This window comes from Larimichthys crocea, chromosome XIII, assembly GCF_000972845.2.
Source record: "Larimichthys crocea isolate SSNF chromosome XIII, L_crocea_2.0, whole genome shotgun sequence".
Classification (NCBI taxonomy): domain Eukaryota; kingdom Metazoa; phylum Chordata; class Actinopteri; family Sciaenidae; genus Larimichthys; species Larimichthys crocea.
In genome coordinates, this window is record NC_040023.1 from 37,215,176 (window position 1) to 37,230,699 (window position 15,524).

The following is a 15,524-nucleotide window of genomic DNA, read 5'->3' on the forward strand; positions in this document are numbered from 1 at the left end:
TGTGTGTGTGTGTGTGTGTGTGTATATATACAGACACACATATACTGTATATGTGAGTATAGAGTATAAACTCTTTCTATTAACTCTATTATTCATGTTTTCAATACATGGGTTTGTTTGTTTGTTTTTCTTTTCCAGCATCAATATTACATCCTGAGAATTCAAAGTTCACACATTATCTGATCAAAGTGGAAAGTTATGCCTTGATCCACCTCAGCAATGTTTCATAGTTCATCTGAGCAGGAAGTACAAACGCATTTATACGGGAATTGAATGTAAACATTAAGCACATGTCTCATGAAACACAATGAAGTCAATTAAAGATAAGATGAAGGTAAAGTTTTATTGACTGAGGAGGAGGAAACCATGTAATAAAAATGAATGTTTACATTGATGCAACCTTCAATCAAATATTTGTTTTGTTTGTCGTCCTGTGCTCTGTTTTTGTGTTTTAATGTGCAACAAATTATTGGATCTTTGCAAATCAAACAAAAACATCATGAAAAGTTGCTGATCCCTGATTTGCTTTACAGCTAAAATCAGCCTTATCTACATGCATCGATATTGGCTGTATTGTGTTATTTTCCTTTGTTTATTTGTCCTCTGCTTTGTGTTTATGGCTGCATGTTTTTATGTTTTAATGAGCACACTACAGTAAATTCTTGAAGTGAGCACGAGACAAAATCAAAGAAAAAGAAACAAAAAACATCATAAAAAGCTGAGTTATAAAAGCGTCTGTGGTAAATCATCAATAAATAACAGCACGTGTCCTGATAAGATGTGTGCATAAATATCTCTGTGTGGTTCACGTCAAATCATTTTCATCAACACAGAATAAACTGCAGCTCCTCATCTTCCTCTGAGTTCATCGTCAAAGTCAAGGTGAGTTTTTCTCTGTTTACTCTGCACTGATAATTACCAATACACTGTCTTTTATTTTAGCACTGAGCATTTATTGTTATTTCACTTTTGAACACTTTGGATATCCACTTCTTGATTAAAGATCAATAATAAACTTCATACAAGTTTCTTTTCTGTCTCTTACAGAACAATGAAGCACAGGTTGGTTCTGTTTTTGCAGCTCCTCCTGGGGACGTGCTCGGCTTATGACTATCGTAAGTATGATCTGGATCATCAATAATGTTTCTGATGCCTCCAAGGCTCCCCAGTCAGTTCAGGTTTAGTCCTTTTCATGTTTTCCCCATGAAACATTTGAACATGTATTCAAACGTTCTCATTCACAGCAAATCTGGCTCTGCGTGGAAGAGCGACTCAGTCTGACCGTTATTATGACGCATTTGGAGCTGCCTCCAATGCCATCGATGGAAACCGTGATTCCAACTTCCACGCTGGATCATGCACCCACACTGCTGCACAGACAAACCCCTGGTGGAGAGTGGACCTGCTGGAGCCCTACATCGTCACCTCCATCATCATCACAAACAGAGATTCTGTTCCAGAAAGGATCAACGGGGCAGAGATCCACATCGGCAACTCTTTGCAAGACAATGGTGTCGCAAACCCGGTGTAAGTAAAGTTAAAAACTCTTTGAGGTGTGTTTCAGTAAATGAATGACTAACATTTGACGACATATTTTTATACACATGACTCTCTCTAGGGTTGGTGTAATTCCTCAGATCGCAGCAGGAAGATCTTTAAAGATTACTTTCACCAGCCGTGTGGAGGGACGTTATGTGACCGTGCTTCTACCTGGTGCTGGAAGGGTCCTCACACTCTGTGAAGTGGAAGTCTACGGATACCATGCCCCAACTGGTGAGAATGAAACATGAGGCTGAAGCCATGCAAGACGTGATCCGTGTGCCTTATTTGTGGTCACACTAGAAGTTAAACTGCATTCATTTGGATGACGTTAACAGGCAGAGGGCGTACACTTTCTGTTACTGAACTCAATATCAGTGTTGATGTTTAACTGTGTCCTTTCTGCAGGAGAGAACCTGGCGCTCCAAGGAAAAGCCACGCAGTCGTCACTGTCTTCTTATTTAGGTGATGCATATCATGCCATAGATGGGAATCGTAACAGCGTCTATGTCGATGGTTCTTGTACTCACACAAAAGCTAATTTCAGCCCCTGGTGGAGACTGGACCTGGGCAAAACCCATAAAGTGTTTTCTGTTATGGTAACCAACATAATAGAGGCTTCCACTCGACTTAACGGAGCTGAGATCCGAATTGGAGATTCTCTTGAAAACAATGGCAACAACAATCCCAGGTCTGTTACAGTTATTATTTAAGATACTTTTGTAATTAAAGGTTTCTGTTTCATGTATGTCTGTCATTGTCATATGTTATTTAAATCTTATGCAACCTTTGAGTAATCTTAAGTAGTCAGTAGTCATTTTTTGCATTTATTCAACTGTTTGATGAGTTAACAAAGTAATTTTTTCTGCTGCTGCTAGGTGTGCTGTGATCTCAAGCATCCCTGGAGGTTTCACTGAAACCTTCCAGTGTGACGGGATGGACGGTCGCTACGTTAACATCGTCATTCCTGGAAGAACCGAGTACCTGCACGTGTGCGAGGTGGAGGTGTACGGCTCCAGGCTGGACTAAAAAATCTACAACCGTGACGTTTGGATGGATGGCTCGAAGTAACAATAATAATAATAAAAATAATATTTGAAGTGGGCCACGATCCATGAGAACCTGCAAGACTGGAAAATAGAAAAACTTTGTATATGCAATGTCTGCATATTTAATTTAATGTACAGTGACAATAATGTTGTGAGATGTAAGACATATAGATAGATAGATAGATAGATAGATAGATAGATAGATAGATGGATGATTTTGTATAAACTTTGTACTTTTGTATTTGTTTGGATGATATTTTGTTTTTTTGGCGAGTTGAAGATTTATATTTGTTTACTGGAAGTTTTATTTGTACTGTCACCGCCTGCACATGAATATTATATTACCTTACTGAAATAAAACTCACTGTCTTGTCATGTCTTTTAACCACATTAAATCGTTTGTTACATTTGTTATCATTACCAATGAGTCTAAATCAGTGCACATGGTATACTAAACTGAAACAGTACCTACAGTCACTACTGGTTAACAATTAAAGGAACAGTTTGATTTAGATGAGAAGATTTGTGGCACTTTTTTCTAAATTTTTCTGTAAGTGAAATGAAACAAACGCCCTCTGAAAAGTAGCTTTTATTGTTTCATGTGCTCATTCTGTCTGTTTTTCATTTCCTCACACAATAGCGCACTGTTGCAGTGTCTCAATAAAACCCGTCAACATAACAGAGAAGAGAATTGTAAGTGCAAGCTTCGCACATCAGCAAAGATACAAACGACAAATAAAAGCGTCAGGCTGTCAGTTATTAGAAATGTTACTCTTTACATCAAATCAAAGCAGCGTGTGATCCAACAAAAAAAGTACAAAGTAAAACCAAGAAAATCACAAGACTGAAATAGTCCCGTTTGGTTAATGGGAGAAGTGACATTTCCCCTCCGGCACTCTCTTTTTAACACCAGGCTTGGCAGCTGTTATGCCTGCCTTATGCGCCTGCAGTCCTAGTTCATGTTTCACAGCTTCACAGGTGTGTGTTGATCCGAACATGGTGAGCTCACACATGTCCAATGTCCTCAGTGTGTCATCTCTGGGGGACGAGCCACCCAAAGGGCGCTCAAGCTTTCAGCACCACGGAGAGCAGCCTTCATGTCACCATCAGTTCACTGTGATTGGTCGCCTCGTCCGGCGGCTTCACCTTCCCCAGGTTAGCAGCTGACATCCTCGTGAATATGAAGACTGAAATATCGCTTTCGCCCCCTAGTGACTCGCTACCATACAGGTAATATGAGTCTGTTAGCACTGACAAAGGCTAAAAAATAACATGCATTTCAAAGGCAAATTGATATATGACATAATTACTGAGGCATCTGGCCCTGATAGTGTCGGCTGAGGAGAATTCTGGTCCTTGGACAAGTGTAGTTGATGACCCCTGCCCTATGTCCTATGTGACCCTCGATTAGGATGAGGAAAAAGTCCCTTCAAAAGCAGGGAACAAAATAGAAGAAACTGAAGAAAACACAGGAGGCATCCATACAAGAAATGTCATATACACTGAAGTCTATAGACCTCACCAAGTACTTAAGCACACCTGATCTACGTTTAAATAAGTTTTTAATGCTTCTCTAGTTTTTAATTTTTATTTTAAATGATCCCGGATCAGTTCCCTTTTGGTCCTCATGATGTTTCACACTTTGTTTGTTTTCCTTCCCCAGCATCAATATTACATTCAGCAATATTTCTATTCTCTAATTTTACTGTTTTATCTTCGTGTTCATCTGAGCAGGAAGTACAACCGCATTTATACGGGAACTGACTGTAAACAACAAGCACATGTTTCTTGAAACAAAAGGAAGTCTATAAAAAGATGAGATAAAGGTAAAGTTTTATTGATGGAGGAGGAAAACATGTAGTAAAAGTAAGAGTGCTGCTTTCTGTTGTGGGATTTTTTAAAAGAAGAATCCTTGAGTAAGGAGGACTGGATTCAAAGTATCAAAATGTAAGTTGAATTTATTATTCTTGTACAAGAAGGAGCGTTTAACAGTGCAACACACAAAAGAGTTACAGAGAAAAGGCTCCTCGAGAAGCTCTAACTGTTGGTTCTTATACATTTTTAGAAACAGGCTGTCTCAGACACCTGCCTCACTGATACAGATAATATCATAACGTCCTTTTTTGGTTTTCTGCTCAGTAATGAGCATTATGATTCATATCCAAATGATACCTCCCTAGCCTGTCTCTCATCTGGATGTAAGCAGCCAAGCTCTTTGGCTGCATTGTTTGTTTTCACTCGTGTTGTCCTCTGCTATGTTTTTATGTTTTAATGAGCACACTACAGTAAATTATTATTAGATGTGATGACTGATGAGACAAAATCAAAGAAAAAGAAACAAACATCATAAAAAGTTGCTGCTCCCTGATCTGATCTGCTTTACGGCTGAAATCAGCCTTATCTACATGTATGGAAAGGGACAAAGTCGTCTGTGGTAAATCATCAATAAATAACAGCACGTGTCCTGATAAGATGTGTGCATAAATATCTCTGTGTGGTTCACGTCAAATCATTTTCATCAACACAGAATAAACTGCAGCTCCTCATCTTCCTCTGAGTTCATCGTCAAAGTCAAGGTGAGTTTTTCTCTGTTTACTCTGCACTGATAATTACCAATACACTGTCTTTTATTTTAGCACTGAGCATTTATTGTTATTTCACTTTTGAACACTTTGGATATCCACTTCTTGATTAAAGATCGATAATAAACTTCATACAATAATAACGTTGTATCGACTTTCTTTTCTGTCTCTTACAGAACAATGAAGCACAGGTTGGTTCTGTTTTTGCAGCTCCTCCTGGGGACGTGCTCGGCTTATGACTATCGTAAGTATGATCTGGATGATCAATAATGTTTCTGATGCCTCCAAGGCTCCACAGTCAGTTCAGGTTTAGTCCTTTTCATGTTTTCCCCATGAAACATTTGAACATGTATTCAAACATTCTCATTCACAGCAAATTTGGCCCTGCGTGGAAGAGCGACCCAGTCAGACCGTCAATTGCACGAATTTGGAGCTGCCTCCAATGCCATCGATGGAAACCGAGATTCCAACTTCCACGCTGGATCATGCACCCTCACTGATGCACAGATAAACCCCTGGTGGAGAGTGGACCTGCTGGAGCCCTACATCGTCACCTCCATCATCATCACCAACAGAGGAGATGCTGTTCCAGAGAGGATCAACGGGGCAGAGATCCACATCGGCAACTCTTTGCAAGACAATGGTGTCGCAAACCCGGTGTAAGTAAACGTAGTGACTTATTAAATATGAGGTTTATCTTTATCTGTCTTGTTTTTCTTGTTTCAATGACCATCCAGAAATAGCCAATCTTCTTGCTAATGGTCTTGTTTGTTCATGTAGGCATTGACATTAAACTGAGGCCATTTCATAACCAGTTAAAAACTCTTTTAAGTAGACATATTTCTTACTATACATTTCTGTATACATCCCTCTCTCTATCTCCTTTAGGGTTGGTGTAATTCCTCAGATCCCAGCAGGAAGATCTTTAAAGATTACTTTCACCAGCCGTGTGGAGGGACGTTATGTGACCGTGGCTCTAACTGGTTCAGGAAAGATCCTCACACTCTGTGAAGTGGAAGTCTACGGGTACCGTGCCCCAACTGGTGAGAATGAAACATGAGGCTGAAGCCAACTGCATTCATTTGGATGAGGACAACAGGCAAAGGGCGTACACTTTCTGTCTGTTTAAACTAAAAGTTACTTGACATGGACTACAGTAAGACAGCTGGTTTATTCTGAAAATGTTTTATATTCACCTCTTTTAAAGAAGTAACTTAGAGAGATGATCCTGGCTTAAACACAGGAGAGAGTTGGACATTCACCACTGCTGATCCAAACAACAACTTTTACTCCAGGGCAACAATGTGCAGATTTCTGGTTCAAGACAAACACAGACTAGAGCCTCTTTGTTCTGCAGACACCATCAGGATAAATTCAATCAGTATTGATGTTTAACTGTGTCCTTTCTGCAGGAGAGAACCTGGCCCTCCAAGGAAAAGCCTCGCAGTCTTCACTGCATTCGTATTTAGGTGATGCAGATCATTCCATAGACGGGAATCGTGACAGCGTCTGGGGCCACGGTTCTTGTAGTCACACACTCCACGAGTTCAATCCCTGGTGGAGACTGGACCTCAGAAGAACCCATAAAGTGTTTTCTGTTATGGTAACCACCACCACACATGCTTCCACTCGACTTAACGGAGCTGAGATCCGAATTGGAGATTCTCTTGAAAACAATGGCAACAACAATCCCAGGTCTGTTACAGTTATTATTTAAGATACTTCCATAATTAAAGGTTCATGATTCATGTGTGTCTGTCAATGGGTTTGTTTGTAGCAGTTTATAAACTTGATACTTGAACACATTCGCACGAAGCAAAACGTTTAATTATTATAAAGACCATACATTTCTTTACTTCATTACAACTTTTTAATTCAAATATTCACGATTACGTCAAAGTATGGTTTTGACTTTAAGATAAACGAATCAAAACATTCTAATTTTAAACAGGCACCTTTATTAACTTCTCTCGAGTTTAAATTTTGATTCGGTTCAAACTATAATCTTTAATTACACCTTAATCAACATATTGTCTTTAGTCACAAGTCAAAACTTTATGTAGGTCAATACAGTAACTTAAATTTGCAATTTTATAACATTTTTTAAGTTTTACTTTACATAAAACTAAAAATATTTTCATATATTTGATGTTTAATTTAGTTTACGTGCCATAAATAAAGACAGAAATTTAAAATGTTTTTGATAAAATACTCCTGAAGAAAACAAATACAGAATAACTGCACAGTAAAGGACAGACATGAAGGTTGACAGACAATAGTTGAAGTGTTTATTCATCTGACATTTGATGAGATAACAAAGTCATTTATTCTTCTTCCTCTAGGTGTGCCGTGATCACGACTATCGCCGGAGGTTTCACTGAAACCTTCCAGTGTAACGGGATGGACGGTCGCTACGTTAACATCATCATTCCTGGAAGAACCGAGTACCTGCACACGTGTGAGGTGGAGGTGTACGGCTCCAGGCTGGACTAAAAAATTTACAACCGTGACATTTTACAGCTGATGGTGTTTCCGTTATTTAGCTTACCTTCACTGGTGTAAATGGACACTGAAGGTAGCAGACATAAAAACATCAGCTGAGATGCTGACTGTGACTCTTCTGTGTTAAAAAGTCAAATTTAAATAGAAATGCAAAGTGCTGAAAAATACAGAATTACACATACGTAAATACAGTGATAATAATGTTGTGATATATATAGATACTGTATATATAGATATATATGATTTTGGATGAACTTCGTACTTTTGTATTTGTTTGGATGATATTTTGTTGTTGTTTTATATTTGTACTGTCACTGCCTGTACATGAATATTACATCACCTTCACTGAAATAAAAAGGAAGTATCAAAACAGCCTGCCATGTCCTCACATTTTTTATCATTATTAATCATTAATATTTTATGCCGCGTGTTAAAGTTTGTATTCATTCAACACATCTCGGAGAAGTCTTGCCCAGAACATCTCAGATGATCCTTCAGGGCTGTAACCAGTCCACCATTATGTAATGTAATGTAAAAGCACACATGACATGCAGGCTTTTCCCCTCTAGGGGGCGCTACAGAGCAACAAAACAACCAGACACAAGAACAGTCTGTGCTATCCAATCTATCACTGTACCTGTAAAGGATTTATTCTCTCTGTTTAAATATCCACCTACATCCTGTACATAAACTATAACTAAAACCACAGCTACAGTACTTAAGCACTCTCCACACTAACTCTCAGGAACCACTGAGGCTCTAATCTCCCTCCTGTTACCAGCCGGCACCGGTCCATCTCTGAACTCCTCCATTCATTCCTCTACAACCCTGATTTCTCCACTCATCCCTTATTCTTCTATCTCCTGACCTTCACTCATCGACCCGACAGCACATCCTTTGCACGACTGTCTTCTCCAGTCTTCAAATGTTATTGCTGTTTCATCAGTTGATTAGTATCACTACGCTCCACAGGTGTTCAGAATTTGTTTTATCTATCTTAAATTTTGATGAACTTTGCACCGCAAAGATGAACACTTTTCCAAATGACATTTGATCGATTAAGCTTGTTGCAGCGTTACGTTGTTCCTGTCAGGCTGCAGACTCAGACTACCTAAATATAAAGAAATCTCCTTTGTGCCAGCTGCTGTAGGCCTTTTTAATAACAGAAAGTGAAGTGTGGAAATGTTTCTGTTGCATGTATTTATCGTCTTTTTGCTGGATGTTGTTAATTGTTTATACTGTCTATGTTATTTATGTTTTTTGTTCTGCTATACAACAAATTTCCTCTGGGGAATAATAAAGATTCCTTGATCTTTGATCCATTTTTAAATCGTTTTTATTTTATTTTAAATGATCACAGGATCAATTCCCTTTTTTGTCCTCACGTGGTTTCACACTTTGTTTGTTTTCCTTTCCAGCATCAATATTACATTCCTGAGAAATGTGAGCAAAGTTCACACATTATCTGATCAAAGTGGAAAGTTATGCCTTAGTGTATATGATCAGATATGATGTGTCAGCAATACATCTATTCTCTATTTTTACTGTTTTATCTGAGCAGGAAGTACGACCACATTTATACGGGAATTGACTGTAAACAACAAGCACGTGTCTCCTGAAACAAAAGGAAGTCTCTAAAAGATGAGATAAAGTTTTATTGATGGAGGAGAAAACATGTAGTAAAAGTTCACCTTGCTGATGTTGTAATTTAACATTTAAATGTAAAATATATTTACATATTGACGTTATTTATTGGTGCTGTTTGATTTACCTTTGACAAATTCAAACTGCATCTAAACATGAAACCAGTACTGCTGACTTTATTATTATAAAATGCAGCTAATCTCCTCTGCTGCTGAAACTGATCCACCCCATCATCATCCAAGAAATCCAAATGAAACTCAAATATATCCAGAACTCTGCTCACCTAGTCTCCATCCCTTCACCACATCAACCTCGTCCTCCAGAACCTCCAGTGGCTTCCGGTCCCACAACAGATCCAATTCAAAGTCCTTCTCCTGACCCACAACACCTCTCCACGACCAGGTCTGCTGTTCCCTCAGAGACCTGCTCCACCACCATACTCCATCCTGCAGCCTCCACTCCTGCACCGGACCTGCAGCGACAGAGTCTTCCCCACAGTTGCCTCCCTCCCTCTGGACCTCTCTTACCGAACATTCAAAATGTGACGTGCTGTTTGATGATTTGAACTCCTGTAAAGTGTCTTTTGTCTACATTGGCTGTATTGTGTTATTTTCCTTTGTTTATTTGTCCTCTGCTTTGTGTTTATGGCTGCATGTTTTTATGTTTTAATGAGCACACTCCAGTAAATTCTTGGGAGGAAGTGAGCACGAGACAAAAATCAAAGAAAAAGAAACAAAAAACATCATAAAAAGCTGAGTTATAAAAGCGTCTGTGGTAAATCATCAATAAATAACAGCACGTGTCCTGATAAGATGTGTGCATAAATATCTCTGTGTGGTTCACGTCAACTCATTTTCATCAACACAGAATAAACTGCAGCTCCTCATCTTCCTCTGAGTTCATCGTCAAAGTCAAGGTGAGTGTTTGTAGCTTTAATAGTGATACAGTAATAATTTCTTCAGTCTAATTCTGTTATCGACTCTTTTTGTGCCTCTTACAGAACAATGAAGCACAGTTCAGTTCTGCTTTTGCAGTTCCTTCTGGGGACGTGCTCGGCCTACAACTATCGTGAGTATGATCTGACGAAATCTGTCTTTTTTTTTTTTTTTGCTGTTGTTGTTCCTGAACTCTTCGCTCTGCAGAGTTTGACACCAGAAGGCGAACATAAATATTAATGTTGGTCAGTGGTTTTTGTCACGAACAGCGTCCTCTCCGGTCTTCATTTTCAAACAATTGTAAAAATGTAGGTAGAATACAAGCAGAATATTTTGTGTTCAGTTATTTGTGTAGTGGCTTTGCTGCGTTATCTGTCCGGCCTACAGATTTATTGTTTTACTGCAGACAGCAGCTGGTTTGAAGCATTTAGCAGCTACAGAACAGAACATTTGGTCAAGCTGAGGCGGGCTGAATGAAGCCTGGTTGCTCAACCAAACTATCTGTAATGACACACACCTGTCAATCAAAGCGTCCACGCTCTTAATCCTGCATAACTTTAAGCCTTAATATAATGTGAACAGGTGAGTTGTATATAAATTCACCCTCAGTACAGTTGTCATGAACGGGGAAATTAGCTACAGAGACCAAAACTGTTTTTTGTACCAGGCTGTAAACATGTTTATTTCTGCTGTTGGACATTTGGACATGGGGACTTATGGAGACTGACTCACTTCTGGAGCCAGCCTCAAGTGGACGTTAGAGGAACTGCAGTTTTTGGCACTCGGGCATTGGCTTCACAAAATCCAGACTACAAAGATCTGTCTTGAGTTTGCTTTTGCCTTCAGGTTGTTTCACAGACGTGGACCACAGTAATAAAAGGACGCCTCATCGTATGGTTTTGTTTTGACTTTAAGGATAATAAAAAGTCCACTACCAGGTGACTTAAAGGTTCTAGATGATTCATAGATTAAAATAAAATCTGGTAAAAGTCAGACCAAGACCATAAATAACTTATAAACCAATAAAATGATCTTAAAATAGATTATGATGCAGACAGGCAGCCAGAATGTTTGCTCTCTTTCTGGTCCTCGATTCAGCTGAGTTATGAAATTATTGTAATTAAGCTGTTTTCTTCTGAGGGAGACCAGAACGTCGAACATTACAGTCGTCAATCCTGCAGGTGATAAAGGTGTGGAATGACTGGTGAATGAATGATGAATGTAACTGGATAAACACAAAACTCAACTTGTTTCTGCTGCCTCCACGTGGCCAAAAAATATCATTGCACATTTTTTCCATGAAACATTTTAACGTGCATTTCAACGTTCTCATTCACAGCAAATGTAGCATTGCGTGGAAAAGCGACCCAGTCACACCGTCACGTGCACGCATTTGGATCTGCCTACAACGCCATTGACGGAAACCGTGAATCCAACTACGTGGCCGGATCCTGCACCCAGACTGCTGCACAGACAAACCCCTGGTGGAGAGTGGACCTGCTGGAGCCCTACATCATCGCCTCCGTCATTATCACCAACAGAGAAGACGACTTTGCAGAAAAGATCAACGGGGCAGAGATCCACATCGGCAACTCTTTACAAGACGATGGTGTCACAAATCCAGCGTAAGTGAAATACAAGGTTTACCCCCAGGAAATGAGTTAGTTTTTTTATGATTTAAGCAAAGGTGATCCTGACATCAGGTTTTCTCTCTCTATAACCTTTAGGGTTGGTGTAATTCCTCGTATCCCAGCCGGAAGATCTTTAAAGATTACTTTCACCAGCCGTGTGGAGGGACGTTATGTGACCGTGGCTCTACCTGGTTCAGGAAAGATCCTCACACTCTGTGAAGTGGAAGTCTACGGGTACCGTGCCCCAACTGGTGAGAATTAAATATGAGGCTGAAGATGTCTCATTTCCTACCAGAAGAAAATGTTTACATCTGTATCTTTTCTGCAGGAGAGAACCTGGCACTCCAAGGAAAAGCCACACAGTCGTCATTGCATTCTATAGGCGTTGCGAATAATGCCATAGATGGGAATCGTAACAGCGCCTGGGCCCAGGGTTCTTGTATTCACACAGCCAATGACTTCAACCCCTGGTGGCGAGTGGACCTGGGCAAAACCCATAAAGTGTTTTCAGTCAACGTGACCTCCTACAGAGAGTCTGTCTTACGACTTAATGGAGCCGAGATCCGAATTGGAGATTCTCTTGAAAACGAAGGCAACAACAATCCCAGGTAGATTACAGTTTTAGTTAAAATGACTTTAAACTGACCATTTGATGAGTTGTTAAAAGTTATTTCTTCTTCTGCTGCTAGGTGTGCTGTGATCTCAGGGCTTACCGGCGGTTTCACTGGAAATTTCGACTGTAACGGGATGGACGGTCGCTACGTGAACATTGTCATTCCTGGAAAAACCATCCACCTGATCCTGTGTGAGGTGGAGGTGTACGGCTCCAGACTGGATTAAGTCTGAGGAGGGTTCAAAATCTATTCAAACCTTCCTCAGTCACATGATGCAATCATAGCTTCACTTTGCACCAAGTGCGGGGTGAGTCGTGAACAACTTTTTAACGTTTATCAGAAACTCCAAACTCAAAATTACCACAAAGAAAACTTGAAAAATGACATAGTTGGTCCAGATACTGGTTTAAATCACATGTTTGGTGACATATACCACCAAACATGTGATTTAAACACTTAATGGGGACTTTAAAGATGCATGAATACATTTTTAACCAGAATAAAAAAAGTCCAAAACAAGCAGACATATTTGCAGTTGTGTTGACTTTCCTTTTAGGTCTGAGAAATCAGTGATGTTATGATTGTACATACACTGTTTATATGCATACATATGATTTTGTACGAACTATAGTATTGTGAAATCATCAGTGACAATAATGTGTTTGTATATACCAATGTGTGACTTTGTACTTATTTTGTTTTGTGAAGCTGTTGCCAAGTTGTTTTTTACTTTCAGATTTGTGCTGCTTTTTTTTATTTGTACTGTCATGAATATTATATCATCTTTACTGGAATAAATTCAAACTATAAAAATAAGTCTGTCGTGTCTTTGTTTTGAAACAGTTTCTAACATAAATTATCTCCTAAATTTACTCTGCTGTTGCTACAAATATTTCCAGAATTTACTTTTGAATTATAAAGCACTATATTCACATTGTGTGACATATGTGTGAGTTTAAATACTGGAAGCAAGAGGGGAACGGCTAGCCTAGCTCTATTAGTTCAATCTGTCAGCAGCTAAAGATTACAAATAAACAGTGTAAAATACAGAGTTCAGACAAGAACCCACACCTGTCTGATTATTTTGCAGCAGCCTGATGCTTGTTACTCAAGATGAAATTGCACAGACTCATGTCTCAAGCGTCTCTTACATTCAGTGTGTGCAACATGGTGCAACTTTTCTACCACAAAATATAGTAATAATAATAGTTTCAAAACATGTTGATGCTACACTGACTTCAGGTGAACAGTGTTCAATGGTGCCATTGGTACCACCAAGTATTTCACTGATTCTGGTCAAACTGGATCATTTTTTATGGAGAAAACGTGTCCTCGTTTTCACCCCAACACCCAGGGCGAACATTTTCTCGTGCGCCCCTGGATGCGTGCGCCCCCATCGGTCTGTCCGACGCCCCCCTCTGCCTTGTCAACACCCCGCTCCCGGGGCGCCCGCTCCGCTAACTTAATGAGCGGATTCGAAAATTACCGAGGTTTTCTGCTTTTTCGGGCGTTCGTGCGCCCCCCACGGAGAATGCGCCCTGGGCGGCCGCCCACATTGCCCATAGCTAGGACCGGCCCTGCCGACACCAATAAAACATAAGATAAATAAATACCAATTTCTATGTGATGTGAGTCTGTAAGTTGTGTGGTGAAACTCTCCTGTAACCTCCTTGGAAATCCACAAAATGTTGGTTTTCTGTTGGGTTAAGCAAACAAACACAAACACAACGCTAGATATCTAAGGTAGGCAAAGCTAATGGCCTCCTCAGTGTAGCTTCATAATTAATGCACTGTACTATCTATCTTACTCATCAACTGGACCAAGTTACCATGACTGAAGCAGTAAAAAACAGGCAAGTGTAAGGATTTGAGCGACTTAGCCAAGGGCCAAGCTGCGATGGCTTGATGACTAGGTCAGAGCATCTTCAAAGTTGTAGCTCTTGTGGGGTGTTTCCAGTCTGCAGTGGTCAGTACCTATCTAAAGGGGTCCAAAGATTAAAAAGAAAGCGGTGAACCGGTGTCAGGGTCATGGGCAGCCAAGACTCACCGATGCATGTGGCGGAGGGGAGGCCAGTCCATGTGGTCCGATCTAACAGACATGCTACTGTGGCTCAAACTGGTGTCCACTGCAGAAAGAGCCAAAAATGGGCACTTGAGTATCAGAACTGGACCACAGAGCAATGGAAATGGATGGCCAGGTGCATGTGCGTTGCTTACCCATTGCATCGGTATGCATTAAGGGAAGAAGACAAGCTAGTTGAGGCATGTGATGCTTTGGGCAATATTGTGCTTGTAAATCTTGGGTCCTGCCACTCATGTGGATATTTTGAAATGTACCACCTATATAAGTATTGTTGCGGACCATGAAACAGAAAAATGGTAGTGGCCTCTTCTTGCAAGATAATGCACCCTGCCACAAAGTAACAATGGTTCAGGAACACAACAGTGAGTTCAAGGTGTTGACTTGGCCTCCAAATCCAAATCCAAATCCCAGATCTCATCTGTGGGATGTGCTGGACAAACAAGTCCAATCCATGGAGGCCCCACGTTGCAACTTATAGGACCTGCTGCTAACATACTGATGGCAGATACCTCAGCACACCTTCAGAGGTCTACTGGAGTCCATCCCTCAGTGGGTCAGGTCTCTTTTGGCAGCAAAAAAGGGACCTACACAACCTACAAAAGGCAGGTGGTCATAATGTTATGACTGATTGGCCATAATCAGAATAAGAAAGTACACAGAAGTGGGTCACACACAATGTTGCTTTAAGGACTTTCTGCAATTAAAACTTGAGTAACGAACATCTAGTTGTTGAAACATAACCGGACATCTGTGCAAGAGAGAGTTGCAAGAGTTTATGAATTGCAAATTATTTGACCCTGCTCAAACAATTTGTAGGAAATACTGTACGGTATCTTATGTGAAGAAGGGGGGAGGTTGTGCATCTCTAGTGGTTGATTGAATTTACTATTACACAGTTCAGGGGCTGCAGATAGTTTAAAAAGTTTACTGTCCTTTTTCATGTCA

General features: G+C 40.1%; 3 protein-coding genes across 3 annotated transcripts; all 3 read left to right on the forward strand.

The window, feature by feature from the left end:
* The first annotated feature begins 680 nt into the window (after positions 1–680).
* On the forward strand, positions 681–2,772 carry LOC109138838 (fucolectin-7). Its single transcript, XM_027286183.1, has 6 exons — positions 681–882; positions 1,048–1,115; positions 1,245–1,527; positions 1,619–1,773; positions 1,948–2,230; positions 2,418–2,772. Exons 2-6 carry the CDS (start codon positions 1,052–1,054, stop codon positions 2,566–2,568), a joined length of 936 nt encoding a protein of 311 aa, XP_027141984.1. The 5' UTR covers positions 681–882; positions 1,048–1,051; the 3' UTR covers positions 2,569–2,772.
* Positions 2,773–5,016: 2,244 nt separating this feature from the next.
* On the forward strand, positions 5,017–7,814 carry LOC104939749 (fucolectin-1). The gene is made up of 6 exons (XM_027286182.1): positions 5,017–5,164; positions 5,347–5,414; positions 5,544–5,829; positions 6,059–6,213; positions 6,583–6,865; positions 7,513–7,814. The coding sequence occupies exons 2-6, from the start codon at positions 5,351–5,353 to the stop codon at positions 7,661–7,663; spliced, it is 939 nt and encodes a 312-aa protein (XP_027141983.1). The 5' UTR covers positions 5,017–5,164; positions 5,347–5,350; the 3' UTR covers positions 7,664–7,814.
* Positions 7,815–9,533: 1,719 nt separating this feature from the next.
* On the forward strand, positions 9,534–13,169 carry LOC109142102 (uncharacterized). Its single transcript, XM_027287505.1, has 6 exons — positions 9,534–10,232; positions 10,317–10,384; positions 11,591–11,876; positions 11,979–12,133; positions 12,211–12,490; positions 12,572–13,169. The coding sequence occupies exons 2-6, from the start codon at positions 10,321–10,323 to the stop codon at positions 12,720–12,722; spliced, it is 936 nt and encodes a 311-aa protein (XP_027143306.1). The 5' UTR covers positions 9,534–10,232; positions 10,317–10,320; the 3' UTR covers positions 12,723–13,169.
* Positions 13,170–15,524: the final 2,355 nt, after the last annotated feature.